Source organism: Elephantulus edwardii, unplaced genomic scaffold (assembly GCF_000299155.1).
Source record: "Elephantulus edwardii isolate Elephantulus edwardi_28Jun2011 unplaced genomic scaffold, EleEdw1.0 scaffold00069, whole genome shotgun sequence".
Lineage (NCBI taxonomy): Eukaryota > Metazoa > Chordata > Mammalia > Macroscelidea > Macroscelididae > Elephantulus > Elephantulus edwardii.
Window position 1 is genome coordinate 9,796,532 of NW_006399819.1, and position 16,353 is coordinate 9,812,884.

Genomic DNA, 16,353 nt, shown 5'->3' on the forward strand with positions numbered 1-16,353 from the left:
AACACCACAGCTCAAAGGCATCAATTCTTCTTCTACCATCCTTATTCATTATCCAGGTCTTAGATGCATAGCTAGTAATCAGAAAGACTATGGCCTGAATCAGGCACCCTCTAGTCCTCAAACTGACATTACCACTCCTCAATAATTCACAAATGTCCTTAACTATTTTCCCAGGAGATAGATTATAGATAATACATACGTATACACACACACACACACACACACACACATATAAGCATTGCTGTTAAGTGTCATTGAGTCACAGGCAACTCATAGTGACCCTATGAAGGAGAGTCCTCGCTTGGGTGCCTTTCATCCTCTCTCCAGGTTCGTAGGGTTTCCAGAGGCAAGCTATTATGGAAGTGGATGCCATTCCTCCTTCCAAGCTATATATAAGCATACATATATTTTATATACACACACACACACACATATATAACACATATATTTGTTGTTGTTAAGTGCCATCAGGTTGAACATGATTCACAGTGACCCCATGAACAAAAGACCTTTGTCATTTCTCTAAGTTCATAGATTTTCCAGAGGCATGTTGTTTAGGAAGTGGATGCCACTCCTGTTATCAAGCCTGTCTTAATCAGGGAGCTCCACCAAACCTTGTCCATCATATGTAACCATTGCAGCCTTTGACACACCAGTGGCACAGCATTCAATACTACAGCAATCCCAGGCACAGCAAATCTCAGTACAGTAGAGTGACAGACCAGTGCTGTACCACTTAGGAGAATGTTCGTTTCCAAGACAATTAACACCAGCAGCCTGAGGGCCTAACCGAATTTTAAAAAAACTCAGGCCCACACACCAAGCCCTGATTGGCTCTAAACAAGAGGCTTCCAGCCTACAGCTCATTGCTAGCTAAATCCAGAAAATCCAATCAGCTCACACACTGTTGTGAACAAAATAAAATCAACCTAACAGTCTACACTCAACCTTCAACCAAAGCAAGAAGAACCCACCTTTCAAAATCACACACACACACATACACATATATAAAATTAATAGTAAACAGATGAACTCCTGGAAAGTTGTCCTAAATGAGGTTCTGTAGGAAATACATTTTAAAACAGAGATTTGCATGCTGGAAGTTTCCGGGGATGTTTAAGCTGGCAGGAGGGGAAGCTGACAGGGAAGGTGAACTACAACGAAGTTGCAAGAAAGCTGTCAGCAGATTTCTCAGGAAGTTCCTTCAGAAATGCCAAATGAAGCAGGTGGGCTTGTTTTTTGTATCGTCACATCCACCAGTCACTAGATAAGAGACTGCTCCCAAAAAAGTGAATATAGTTAGTTGCAAATAAGACTCACCCAAAGGGTCAAGGGTCTCAGTGGAGCAGCACAATACAATGTCCCCTAAAAGGGTATGTTGGTGTTCTCTAACAATTATTCTTTCAGAATTTAAAGCTTCTCAAACTTTCAGTATGATGAGTAATATAAATAGAGCTCTAATATATTCATTCAAGACTTAAAGCTAGCAAACCCATTATCCAGGAAAATGTTACTAATTACCACAGGGATTTTAGGTTATGACAATGAACTAGCACTGGAAGGTTTTGTTGTTACGTACCTCCGAGTTGGAACCAACCCAATAGCTGACCCTCTGATGGGTTTTTAGGGGCAGCAAATCACCCTGGAGGAGATTGCTTATTCTTCTGCTGTGAAAGAGCAAGTGCATTGGCACCATACCCCTTTGGGATCACAGCACAGCTTGTCATGAGGCCACCAGAACTCCCTTTACTCAAATGATTTTTGTCTTCTTGCTGCCCCTGATATGAATCCTTCAAAGATAAAACACGCAAAATAAAAGCAAAATACAGAACAGGAAAAATAATAGAGGTGAGGGTGTGACTGTAAGTAGCGCTTTGCCTTCACTATTTCCCAATCAATATTTGGTTCATCACTTTATTGAACCAGTAAACAGGTTAAGGCTCACTGTGAAGCTAAACTAAAAATTAATAGTCCCTAAACACCACTGAAAATAAAAGCAGAAATCAATGTGTAAGCAGATAATGGTATTAACAAAATAATATCAATCCTATTTTACCCAGGAAATTCCTCTGATTGCTGGGAAAATTAACTTCTCCAGCCACAGTCAAACTCTGGAATTAATGTCTAGCGTTCTCCTGAACTCTGCCTCTAAAGGATTTGGCTGAGCACACTCTCAACAGAGATTCCTCTTCTCAGAACTCGTCAGCCCAAATCAATATTAGAAGCATAACTGAGGTCTGTCTGTCATGTCCTGAGTTAATCAGAGAGTAAATCCAGAGTGGAGGTGAGTATAATCAATCACAGAGCCTTTCTCAAGGTGAGCTTCATTCAGCAAATGCTTACTGATGCCAAGTATGTGCCAGGCTTTTGTATAAAAATTGATGATACAGCAGTAAAAAAGATCCTTTCCATAGGAGTTCTTTCTCTTACATTATAGGAACAGACACTAAACAGTAACTGTATAAAGAAGTGTATCTCATGTTAGCTCTGATGACTTGTTGTTATTGTTATGTACCTCCAGGGTGCTTGAGAATCATAGCAACCCTTTGCACAACAGCTCTGACCCCTTAAGCCAACCTCATCATCTCCAACACATTTATCTCCATTACTCCAGTCACTAAGTCAATCCATGTCATTCAACATCTTCCTCTCTTGTGCTGTCCTTCCACTCTTCCAAGTACGGTGTCCTTCTCCAAGGACTAATCTCTCCTGTCAACATGCAAAAAGTCAGACAGAGCTTCAAAATCCTTGCCTTCAAAGAGCAGCTTGGTTTCACCCTCTCTAGGGTAGATACGTTCATATCCTTAGCAGCCCATGGTATGTTCAAAACTCTTTTTTCAGCACTACGATTCAAAGATAGCAATACTTCTTCCATCATCCTTATTTACTCTCCAGATTCCTGATGCATTGCAAGTAATTGTGAAGACTATGCCTTGAATGAGGCACATATTAGTCTCCAGACTGACATTGTTCTTTAGTACTCTGGAGAAGTCTCTGACAGAAGATTTTCTTAATGCAATTCATCTTTTAATTTCTGGCTTCTGGTACCAAGATTGTTTGTTGATTGTGGAGCCAAGCAAACTGAAGCTGTCAACAATCTCAATCTCTTCTCCATCTATCATGATGTGATGTTGTCAGTTGGCCCAGAAGTGAGAATCTTTGTTTTCCTGATGTTCAGCTTCATCCATATTGAAGACTGCAGTCCTTGATCTTCTGCAGAAAATGCCTCAGGTTCTCCTCAGTTTTGGCAAGTAAGACTGTGTCACATGCATAATGCAGGTTGTTGATGAGTCCTCTTCCAGTCCTGATGCCACATTCCTCCTCACAAAGCCCAGCCTCCTGGATGATCTGTTCTGCATATAGATTGAAAAGGTATGGAGATAGGATGCATCCCTGAGGTATCTTTTTTCCTGATATTGAACCATGCATTGTTTCCTTGTTCTGTTCTTACAGCTGCTTTCTGGTCCAAGTATAGGTTTCACATTAGCACGATCAAGTGTTCTAGGATTCCCATTCTTCTCAGAGTTAGCCACAGTTTGTTGTGATCCACACAGTCAAATGCCTTTGCATAACCAATGAAACACAGATAGGCATTCTTCTGGTACTCTCTGCTTTCAGCTAAGATGAATCTTACATTGGCCATTATTTCCTTAGTGCCACAGCCTCTTTTAAACCTTGCCTGAACATCTGGCAGTTCTCTACTGATGTACTTTCCCAGGAGTTTGTTTGCTTGTTTGTTTGTTTTAATAATATTTTTTATTTTAATTGTGATTTTAACAAAAGTTAACAGAAAAAAGTTTTCATTCATTCATTACTGTACATTTTCCTTCCTTACCCTCCATATCCCTTCTGCCAAGTCACTCTCTCTTTTTTAAAAAAATATTCATTCATTATTGCACAACTTCTTCCTTCTCTTCTGTCCTTCTCCCAGGTCTCTTTTCCATTTACCTGTTATTCTAGACTGTTGTCTCACATACAATGCTTAATCATATATTCCATTTAAAAAGTTATTTCCTTTATCTGTTCCAATACAGTGTTCATTGTCAGTCATTTTTGGATAATCCAAAATATACATCTTGGAAGACCTACATGGATGTCAGAAGAGACTGTATTTTGCACTACAGTATGAGAAGCCAAAGCAAATAGAAGAAATCAAGATGTTAAGGAGTTGAACAGAAGATTTCAGAGGGCATCACAGAAAGACAAAGCAAAATATTATAATGAAATGCTCAAAGGGCTGGAATTGGAAAATCAGAAGGGGCAACTAGCTCAGCATTTCTGAAGCTGATAAAAAATTGAAGAACAAATTCAAGTCTCGAGTTGCAATACTTAAGTACACTGGGGGCAGAATATTGATTGACCCAAGAAGCATCAATAGAAGATGGAAAGAGTACACAGACTCATTATACCAAAAAGACTTGGCTGACACAGAAGAATTTCATGAAACAACATATGATCAAGAGGCAATGGTGATGAAGGAGGAAATTCAGGCTGCTCTGAAAAACATGGCAAAAAACAAGGCCCCAGGGATGGATGGAATACCAATTGACATATCTTAATAAACAGATGCTGTCCTGGACACACCAGATTGTGCTGAGAAATCTGGAGGACAACTACCTGGCCAACTGACTAGAAAAGATCCATATTTATTCCCATTTGAAAAAAAAATGTTATCTAACAGTGTGGAAATAATCAAACAATATCATTTACAATCAAGAACCTGTCAAAGATTATTAAAAAACAACTGGTGGTGTTGCAGTAAGAAATTATGCTGCCAAAACAAAGATTCAAATCTATCAGCTGCTCCACTTGAGAAAGATAGGTAGTCACCTCTCTCACAATTTATTGCCTCTAAAAACCTACTGGAAGGTCAGTTATTACTTGATTCTGACTTGACTGTAAACGACACCACCACAATATCATGTTAGCAGATATTGCTAAGTGGTGCAAAGAGAACTAGAGGAGGTAAGAGAAATGAGAAAAGGTATTTTTTAAAGGTAGCTTAGATAGTCTTTTAACCAGACAATATTACACTTTGAACCTACCAGCTACTCTATGTTGTTGTTGAGTATCATTGAGTCAGAACTGACCCATAGCTGACCCTTCAGTGGGTTTTCAGAGGTGGTTTATCGCACTGGAGGACACTGTCCATCCTTCTCCTGCAGAGCAGCTGGTGGATTTGAACTGCATGCCTTCAGATTGCAGCAGCGTAAATTCTTACCATTAGGCCACCAGCTACTTCATAAGAAACAAAAATCTGGTTTCTATTCCAATAAAGATTACATAGCCTCAGAACCCCAGAATTTTTTTGTGTGTCCTATATGGGCCTCTATGAGTTGGAATCAACTTAAAATTAGTGGAGATATTTTGGAGAACAACTAAGTAGAGATTCATGTGGCTGTTTAGGAGGGAAAACGATCCCAGTTAGGGGACAGAGAACGGAGACTTGCACAGGAAAAGTGCTCCCAATTCTTTGAGAATGACTTCTCTGCTTCTACTGGCATTGTCCCACATCACTGAAACCCTCAAATATGAAAGTAGCCTTAATCCTCATAATTTACAGTCTGCATCCCAACAATAGACCTTTACATCTAATTTAATTATTTTGATCTAGATATTAAAAAAACTTATATGAGTTCATACACTATTATGTCCTGTGTACAAACAAGAGCATTTCTGATTTTCTAGTCCAAACAGAACATTCCCACCTTATAGATAAAGCAAGCAAAATTAATTTACAACCACACTCGCTCTGAAAATCAGCAACAATTCAAAAGTAAATTAAAAAGCTCTTTTTAAAAAAATTGACATGAAACCAGAAGAGCCTATTTTATTTTGAGAATGCAATCCCCTAGACTTATCTGGTGTTAAGTCAATGACTGAGTTATTTAGTGTTGGGTTGGGTTTTTTTGTTTGTTTGTTTGAAAGATAATTTGAAATTTTGTATGTACAACAAACAGTGGTTAACATTTGGGAGAATTGGAATCCCAGAGCACTTGATTATGCTCATGTGAAACCTAAACCAGGAAGCAGTTGTCCAAGCAGAGCAAGGAAACTGCCTGGTTCAAAGTCAAGAAAGGAGGGTATCAAGGATGTGTCCTTTCCCCATACCTTTTTAATCTATATGCAGAGCAGATCATCTGGAAGGCTGGATTTTATCAGGAGGAATGTGACATCAGGATTGAAGGAATACTCATCAATAACATGCATTATGCACATAATACTACCTAGCTTGCCAAAACTGAGGAGGATCTGAAGCATTTGCTGCAGAAGGTCAAGGACTCCAGTTTTCAATATGGAATTGCAACTTGTTATCAAGAAAACAAAGATTCTTACCACTGGGCCAACTAGCAACATTATGAATGATAGATGGAGAAGAAACTGAGATTGTTTCATCCTCAGAATTTCATCCTGCTCGGATCCACATCCTTCCAGGATCCACTCCCGGCACCAGCAGTCAGGAAATCAAAAGACAAACTGTATTGGGAGAGTCTGCTTTCAGGAACCTCTTCAGAATGTTGAAGGGGAGCAATGTTAGACTAGAGACTAAGGTGTGTCTGAGCCAGGCCATGATCTTCGCAATTACTTGCTATGCATCAAAGAGCTGGACAATGACTAAAGATGACAGCAGAAGAATTGATGTCTTTGATTTTTGGTGCTGGAAGAGAGTATTGAATATACCATGGACTGGTAAAATAACAGACATGTCTGTCTTGTGGAGGGTGAAACCAGGTTGTTCCATGGATGCAGGGATTTTGAAACTTCATCTCACATACTTTTGACATGCTGCGAGGAGGGACCAATCTTTGAAGAAGGATGTCATGGTTGGAAGGGTGGAGGGTCAACACAAGAAAGAAAGACACTGGATGAAAGACTTGGATTGACCCAGTAACTGTGGTAATAGGAACAAGTGTGTTAAAGACAGTGAGATTGGCTCAAGATAGGGCTGGGTGTAGAGCTAAAGTTCATAGGATTGTTATGAGTTATATTCAATTCAACGGTACATAACAACAACTGTGACAATTTTAAAGTATGTACGTGGTTACACAAAATATGTGTATACACATTCTAAATTTTCATTTATCTTTTTGTTGTGTTGTTGTATGCCATCAAGTTGGAAATGACCCAAAGTTGATCCTCCAGAAGGCTTTCAGAGGTAATTAAGATTTCTCATCCATCCTTCTCAGAACAGCTGTTGGTTTGGACCATGTGCCATCAGGATTGAAGCACAGCCTCTTACCACTAGGCCACTAAAGCTTATTTTAGCTTAAAACATGTAAATGCACATTATTTATGTGTTCAGGCTAATTCACAAAACATAGTAAAAACTTCTTAAATAGCATGAATATGATAATGAGCATCACCTAATACATTGTTCCAACATTTGCCATTAGCCTTCTAAACTAGATCAATATAATGTTCATATCTTTGGTAATTTCCAAGTTCGGTTATTCTTTGATCACAGATAAAGTGTGTCAGACACTTTAGTGACAAAAGTTATTCACTCACTACCTACTTAAACAACATTGGTTAGAAATTAATCTAATATTTCCTATGTAAATGAAACTATATAAGAAGTTCTTTTGCTTTCATATGCTGCATTTATTTTCTCAATTGAAAATAGTCTTCTAGTCCTGAAGAGAGGGTAAAACAGAGTATGGTTTATGGTTTTCAGTGAAAAACACCTCATCTTAATATTGCCATCAGTCTATACAGACGCTGATTTATGGAACAGACTTAAAAATTACCGCTTAGTTTTAGTATTTGCTCTTACCTACAGTATTCAAAATCCTCATTCTAGTCAATCATTATCAATCTCTTGACATTCATTCTACTTAAGTTACAGTCAGCCAGTCAACAAATATTGATGGCTCTGACAAACTTGTAAAATATACATAACAATAATAATAAATTTCTTTCTAGAGTTATATATTCTAGAAATAGAATATTAAAAAGAATAAAGTTTCATCTCACATTGGCATGCTGCTAGAAAAAGCTATTCACTGGAGAGAGACATGATGCTTGAAAAGATGGAGGGGATGGTGAAATAAAGGAAGAACTTTAACCAGGTGTATTTTGATACATTGACAACAGCAATGGGCACAAGTGTGTCAGAGATTGTGAGGAAGGCACAGGACAGGAGAGGGATTAGATCTGTTGTTTACTCATAAGGTTGTTCCTAACTCGATTTGTTGACACCTAATAAGAGCCTACATAAAAGCAGAAGCAAAGAATATAGGAAATGCTACTTGAAATTGCTGGTAAAGGTCTTCCCCATCCCTTTCACAATAAAAGAATCAAAAGAATGTTTTCAAGATTTGTTTAAGACAAATGATTCACCTAGGAAACACAAGAAACAGTACTATGATTATGTTTGACTCTCAAAGAATTTTTAAATTATTTGTTGTTAAATGGAATTGCAAGCTAGTAAAATGCCTTCTGTAGTTTCCTGGGTATTTGTGGGTTTTTTTTTTTTTTGCAGTTATGCTTATAATGAAATGAACTTCTATAATTTAACCATGTGTAGGACTAGAAAGTTTAGATATTTAAAAGTTATCATTAATATATATCTTAAACTGGTATTATTCTTAGATAACATTTGTAAAACTCAATTTTTTAAAGACTTATTTCCTACCTTTCTTTTAAGAAGCAAAAAAAGAAAACCCACATAAAAAACAAAAAATAATTCAAACAGTCATAATATATCAACTTTGAACTGGTTAAACACAGCTGACAAAACTGAGGAAGTATCCTCATTATTACCAGATAGAAATATACATAATTTTAGTAATTATTCCTTCACTATTAAGTTTTTATGCAAAACAGACATCACCATCTGCACTATATTTGTTTTCTCTTTTACTATATGTATCTGTACATTTGTTTCACTTTAAGGGATGAAAATTACAGTGAACCCAGCTCAAAGCGTGTATGCAAATGTTCTTTCAAAACCCTAATTCAGAAATTCAAATTTATCAATAGTGGAGAAATACATGATATAAAGGAATTGATAAGGAAGCTGTTACCACTATGAAACCATTGATTTCAGAGATATTTTTAAAACTAGATGGTGGAAGGAAAATACACATTGAGAAGGCAAGAAAGTATAGCTCAATCTTTACCATCCATTTAATTCCCTCCAGGTTATAAAAAGAAGAAGAAATATTTGACTGAGGTATGAATGAGAACTGGGTATTATTTAGTTCTAATTCTCAAGTTTGAATGTTTTCACTAGGTCTCAGTTTAGAGCTATCTGACTTAATCTGACTGTGAAGTACTTGTGTCCAGAACTGGAAAGTTAAGTCTTTTACTCAGAAACAGGCACGAAGACTCAAGTCTCAATAAAAGAAACCAGGAATGCTAAGAATGCTTAACACAACTCAAAATCTCATCAAGTAATATTTTTGGTGCTTCAACTATATGTCATGAAGAGTTTTTCACACTAAAATAAGTATTCTGAAAGTATAGACATATCTATACCACAAAATAATAATTTATACTAAAATAGAAATTAACTATAGAATGTATCCTGAAAATGCAAACTATGTTTTCACTTGGATATGTTCAGAAAGTAAACTAAACATCTATTTGAGCAGAAAGGAAACAAAAACATTCAGAAAAAAAATAAAGGAAACTACACAAACTATACATAACAATAGTCTAAAAATCTTGCTACTTTGAGTCTTCCTGTACTCAGTCTTCTACTCCCATATCTTAAAGACAACATTCATGACTAAATGACACTTTAAATATAACTCAGGAGAAATAAAAATCAAAGCACAAGGCCTCAATTGTCCAGATTACTTGTCTCTTATTTTTTTATATGATTTCATCAAGTTTTCATGGAGCTATGACCTCCGTACATAGCATTTCTTTACACATTTTCAGTCACCTCACTTCCCTTTTTTTCAGATTTTCATCTAACACTCCAAATTCATTTTCATTGCATTCAAAATACATGGTCATACTTATCTATTGTAATGAAAAGAGCTTAAGTAGTTTTCTGAAGTTTTTAATTTTAACCTTAGCTTCCAAATCACATGGCAGTCTGTCATTTCTAGTTGCTGGTAATAATAATTTCTAAACATACTAAAAGAAATGAAACAACTGCATGAGAACTGTGAAAACAAATCATAAAGCAGTCCGATCACACTCAAACACTTTTGATCCCTAAGTGTTCCAAATTATGAACAAAGTCCCTTGGTTCTCCCTCTCTCCGCTCTCCCTGCCTTGTTTCAAGGTAAGTAACTAGTCATTTCTTCACCAAACTACATATTTAAATATTTAATATTTTAATATCTCCTTTTACATATGCCTTCACCAGTTAACATGTGGTAATTCCATACTTAGGAAAAAAAGCTCTAATGTGCTTTGTTTATAAATTAAAAGTCTACGTGACTTTCCATGAAGTCTTACTTCAGTCCTTTCCATTATTACATATTTTTTCATATTTGTTGCACATTTTAGAGGCAAAAATCATATTCAGTATAGTAATGTCCCTCCTCTCAAAATTACATTATTACACTGCAAGCTGGTAACACTATAGTTAGGATTGTTTAGCAACACATTTCATTCCATATAGAGTTTACAGGAAAAGAATCACGTGTCACAAATGGTTCAATTTTAAGCCTGAGATAAGGGCTGAGGTAAGTTCTGTGTAGGAGTAAACACCACTTAAAAGACTGAGCAACGTTTCTCATTCAGACTAACAACTTTTTGAAAGAAGACAACACTTGAAAATGGATAAAGTGGAGAAAGCAGAAACCAGTCAAAATGTTTGAGTCTTACCAGAAATGGACTCCAGCAAATGCAGGAGACACACATGATGGCCAAGAGCTGGATGACCATTTCGAAATGGTGAGACCTGCCTTGTCTGTGTTGCTGACTTTTATATTTCACTTTTAGGAGAGTAATTCCCGTGATGGCATTGCACAAGAATGAAACACCAAGGGCTAAGAGACCCAAAAAAGAAAAAAGCAGAAGATAAAATCTATCTTCCCAGTCTTTGATGTGTTCTGTTTTGTAGAAACACCAGGTCCTCGATGCTTGAATTTTATAGTCTCGGAGCCCAAGGATGGGGAGCAAAGCTATAAAGATAGCAAACAAACATACTCCAGCCAACATCATTTTCACATGTTTTGATGTAATTTTTGTTGAATGAAATATTGGTTTAGTGACTCCAATGCATCGCTCAATGGCCATCACACTGCCCAGAAGAAGTGGGCACAGACCAGAGAATACCATGCAGATACCAAAAATACTGCAAAGGACATTTGATTGGTCAAAGCGGATCCAGTCTTTGTTAGAAGCATAGACAAATACTGCTATAGTTCCATTAATTAGATGGCCAAAGAAATCCGTGATCACCAAGCCACTAGCCAAAAGCAGAAAAGATGCCTTGGATTTCTGTCTAAATCGTTGATATGCCTTCATGAGAATGGCAATGGCCAGGCTGTTTGATAAAATCCCTACTGTCATGAAGATTACTGAAAAAAACACTGAAAGTCGGTTTTCTGTCTGGCAGGTTGTATTTGAAATGAACCCCACTTCAGGAGACACTGGTTGTTTAGAATTGTTCATGGACATTGTTGTGAAGATAAAATCCAGCCACTCAAGTCATCTCCCTCTCAAATCAGTACAAGCTTGCAGTCCAGACATCTGTAACATAAAAAGATACAATGAACACAGCATTATTGCTCATCTGACATTTAAGACGCTAGCATAAGAACACCCTGTGATGGATATCCGATTCATCTAGCCTATCATAAGCAAGGTTGCATCATACTGAAAGCAGCACACATCGACCTGCAGTTCCACATTTCATTGTCAGAATAAAGAAGTTGCCAAAATTGAAGCCTCCTTGGTTAAATTCCCGGGATTCACCTGCCATACTTAATGCTCAAAATTTTTCTGCCAATATGTCTGTCCCTGACAGTTTAAAATTTAAGATTGGCAAAATCACAAACAAAATTAGATTTAAACCCAACAATGTTTCAAACTCTTCATAACTCACTGAAGTGGCTAGTTGAGCTTGTCGGTTTTGCTCTTTTCCCAATGGGCCTTATCACAAAAGTACAGATTATTTCTGAGGTGAACTAAACACAGTCTGTCTATTGAACAGACATAACAAGCTTCTCCAGACTCTGAAGGAAGGAAGAAGACAGAAGAATAGAAAGAAAAGAGAGAGAACATCCCTGATGTTATTATATGGGGCTCTTCTGAATATCTTTCTAAAGGCTGAGTCTAACAGCAGCAGACCATGCGACTGGTCCTCCCACTCAAGGCAGTTTTCTGGTTCAGCTACCACCAGTGCAGAGATGCCTTGGAAAGGGGCTGAACTGCACTCCCTCTGTCCACACCTGTCTCTCTCCACAGCTGTCTAGGTGCAGTCAAACTTAAGAGTAGCAAAATCCAATCTGAAGCATTCATTTCTCTCTCCTTCCCTCCTGAAGAAAGACCTGAGTCACAGACACTGGATACCCATGACCACAAAGACTCCGCCTGTGCTAATTTGATTGAATTTCCGAGCAGCTTTCCGAGAGGCTGGGAATTCCGGAGCCAGCCTTTCCTCGGGGCTGCCCGAGAGGAGCCCGAGGTGCGCTGAGGGCGGGCGCCTGGTCCACGTCTTACTCACAGATCCACTTTCGCCCATTATCCTCCCGTCCCTCTCCCCTGCCACCCCACTTGATGCCTCTGTTTGCAACGTCCTCCCCTAAGTCCCTAACTTGCTGAAACTTTCAGTGGTTGTTCCAGCACCAGAGGGCTGTTTTCCCTCTCTCTCTGGGGGGCGCCAAAGGCCTGCACTGGCCCCAGTACAGGACTGAAGTGTTGCCCATTGGGGAATCACAGGGCAGAAGGAGAGCTGTCCTATTGCCCACTCCCCTCCCCTTTCCACCTAGCGTCCGAAGACTATGTGAGTGGTTAAATCATGGAGCTGAACATCCAAACGCTGCCTGCGATTGGCAATCTAGATGCTGGAGGAACGGTTACCTTGGTGTCTCTGGCAGTCAGCGGAGCCTTGGGCTGAATCACAGAACACGCGCCCCAATGCGCCATACCGCGCGACACTTCACGCCTTTCTAGGCCACTGCTGCTTGTTCTGGGCTCAGGTCCACGCTTTGGGTTCCCACCTCTGTGCCGGCGTGCGCCCTCTCTGCGCGCACTCTCCGCACTGAAATTGCTAGGCGCGCTGCCCCCCTCAGCTCCCACAGCACCTAGAGGCGCTCACAGCCTAGGATGGATGGCGGACGGGTGACCTACCCCACTCCCTCTTCTCTCTCCTCTCCGCCCCTTTTCCCAGAGCCCCAAGCCTGATTGGAAAAACTAGAGCACGACATGACATTTGGATGCTACATCCACCCCATCACATTTAGAGCTGTCCAGTCAGCAGTCGGACCAGCTCTGAAAAAGTTTTGTTTAAAAGTCATTTTCAAGATAAAGGGGCCATCTCATCTTCTATGCTGCAAGATGGGCATTTGGGGAACTAAAGAAAGTTTTTAAAAAATCCGTTGGCAGCCTGGTGCACTGTCAGATTTACATAATGAACTCTTTACAAGTCTAGCTAGAAAAGAAGCAAGAAACCAGGTAGTTGAAAATAGCTGTTCAAGGTAACGTTTGTAAATGGAGAAACAGCCTGAAGGTCCTTACCTTCAAAAGGTTGGTTTCCAGATTTCCAAGGAAGGTAAGAAAGGAGAAGAGGTGAATGCATTCTTGAAGAACCATGTAGCTAAGAGATTAGTAATAGTTTATTGATTCTAAAAGTCCAATGAGGAAAGAACGCAAAGGGTCACTGTAAACCTGAATTGACTGAATGAGCAGTGGGCTTGGTTGACTTTGGATGCCCAAAGTAATGTACATTTAACAAGTTTTGTGGAAAACATTCTCTCATTGGTTGTTAGTTACCGTCATACATAATATACAAATACTCATGAGGAACTACGATTTATTTGAGTAGTTGTTACTCTGCTATGGTTGCTTTTTCTAATATCACTTTGATTCACCCTTATTAACTATTTCTCAACTTTTCCAATCAAGAAGTTAATCAGAAACTTAAGCTGGGTCTCTACTGACCTTTGTTCTTTTTATTTTAATAAAAAGTTCCCAGATTTAAGTAGAAAACCAGTAACACACAGAAATAAACTCATTTTTTTTCCCTCTCTGAAACCAGCCTCTAAATTCCTGGAAATTGAAAAGGATCATAAAATGCTAGAGTGAGATAAAATAAATTAGCCATTAACTATAGAAAGAACGATTGCCTAGAATTCCCCTGTGGTCAGTACTGAAATTTCAAAAAGTATATAATCTTAAATTGTGGAAGAAATACAGACCATCTCCTCCCATGCAAAGGAAACCTGCTGAAGGCTTAGCTATGCGTTGGGTCTGACTTGAAGACAATGAGTTACTGTTCTTCTAACTTGTAAATAAACTTACTTGTGTACAGTCAGCACTTTGATTAGTCAAATAGTCATGTTAGCAGAGCAGCATTATATCTGAATGGCTGATATCCAAAGAACAAGAATGTGATAAACCAAACTGAAAAAATGTGACACAGCCCATTACCATGAAGCCAATACCAACACCGCCCCCCCAACCGCCATGTTTGTCACAGTACATACAGCAGGGCTCCTTCCATAAGATTTTCAATGTCTATAATCCTTACAGAAGCAGGCCTCAAGGTCTTTATACCAAGGCACTGACTGATAAGTAGGTTCAGACAGCCACCTTTTAGAATAATAGTTGGACACAAACTGTTGCAGCACAAATAACACTGTTTAATTCTTTCTTTAATGATTTACAGGTGTTAATTATGCTGCATTGCAATTATGTGTTTACACATATCTCTCACATTAAATTGAGTTCCTGCAGAGGTCTGGTTCATAATTCCAGTTCCAGCCTCACCAAGTTCAATGACTATTGAGGTAGCTCTGGCATGCCATTAAGTCAGAGCCAATTCATGGCTGACTTCAGCAGGTTTTTAGAAATAGTAAATCACTCAGAAGGAGATTGTCCATCCTTTTCCCTTGAAACAGCCAGTGGATTTGTATTGCCTTTGAAAGTTCAGAAGTTTCTTCCCACTAGGTCACCAGAACTCTAAAGTCACCATTCCAGACACTTGTTCAGACTCTTGAAAATTCAAAGAAATCTCACGAATATCAATTGTTAGTCTGATTGCTATTAGGGCTAGGAGAAATCCCTCATTAATTAAATGTTGTCATATAGTACCTTTAAAGCAATAACATTTTAATAACTACTAAGATGTGCACGGATATCCAAAGAGGAAAAGGAAAAGTGTGGTGGTGGGGAGAATCAATGGGTCACAGAATTTGGTGGGCAGACGAAATGGGTGAAGAAATAAGGACAGAATCAATGGGGATCTAAAAAGACAGGGTAATAACAGGCATAGATCAATGAATGCTATTGTGTTGTTGTATACCATAGAGTTATAATCAACCCACAGCTGCCCCTCTGGCAAGTTTTCAGAGGCAGTTTAATTGCACAGGAGGAGATTACCCATCTTTCTACTGCAGAACAGCTGGTGGACTTGAACCCTTAGTGCTGATAAAACTTTCTGAATAGTATAATTTGTCTTGTTATTTCTTAGTGAATTTAATAATAAAATTATTCATATGTCCACTCATTCAGTAAGTTTGTGTTAAGAATTTTTTTCTGGAACCCTGAAACACAGCTATATGAATATATATATATATTCACAATTCCATAATGATGGTTTAGTCTGTGGCTGGCCTGGAGGCTCCTGTGCAGTGTTTCTTCTCTAGAAGTTCGTTTCTCACGTCTTGATGAGGATCACGTAAGGAAAGTTTTAGTTTGTGTTTGGTTTGTGTTAGTGTGTTTTTCTCTCCACATGCAGGTGTCAGCTGACTGGACTTTTAGGATGAACGTTCTTAAAATGGTACAGCAGTCATCTGTTTATCTGCTGTATTGAATAACTTGGAGTTGCTGTGGTGTTTAACGCTGTGCCACAGGTGTTCAAATACCATAATAGTTACTTATCATGGACAGTGCTTGGAGGAGCTTCCACATTGATTCAGGGCTAGAAGCAGAAGCAGCATCCAATTCCTGAACCAGATGCCTTTGGAAACTCTATAAACTCTACAAACATAAAGAAATTATGTTAATTATAGAACAGAGTTCAGATGTTTTGTTCATAGGGTTGCTATGAGTCATATTTGACTTGACCATACTTAACCACTGCTAAATGAGACTCATGTTGTTATATTTTGGAGGAACATTCTTTTACTTTGTACATCACTCTTTGTCAATTTGCTGTACTGAGGTAACCTGGGTTTGCTGTGCCATTGAGGTGTCAAATGTAATAATGATGTCCTAGTGTGG

At 38.6% G+C, this 16,353-nt stretch overlaps 1 protein-coding gene across 1 annotated transcript in view; it reads right to left on the reverse strand.

The window, feature by feature from the left end:
• The window catches only part of PTGFR (prostaglandin F receptor (FP)), a 61,109-nt gene extending 49,523 nt beyond the window's left edge, over window positions 1-11,586 (reverse strand). The window contains exon 1 of the mRNA XM_006888610.1: window positions 10,789-11,586. Within this exon, the coding sequence (XP_006888672.1) occupies window positions 10,789-11,586 (798 nt within the window). The remainder of the gene's footprint in view (window positions 1-10,788) is intronic.
• Between the last annotated feature and the right edge of the window lie 4,767 nt (window positions 11,587-16,353).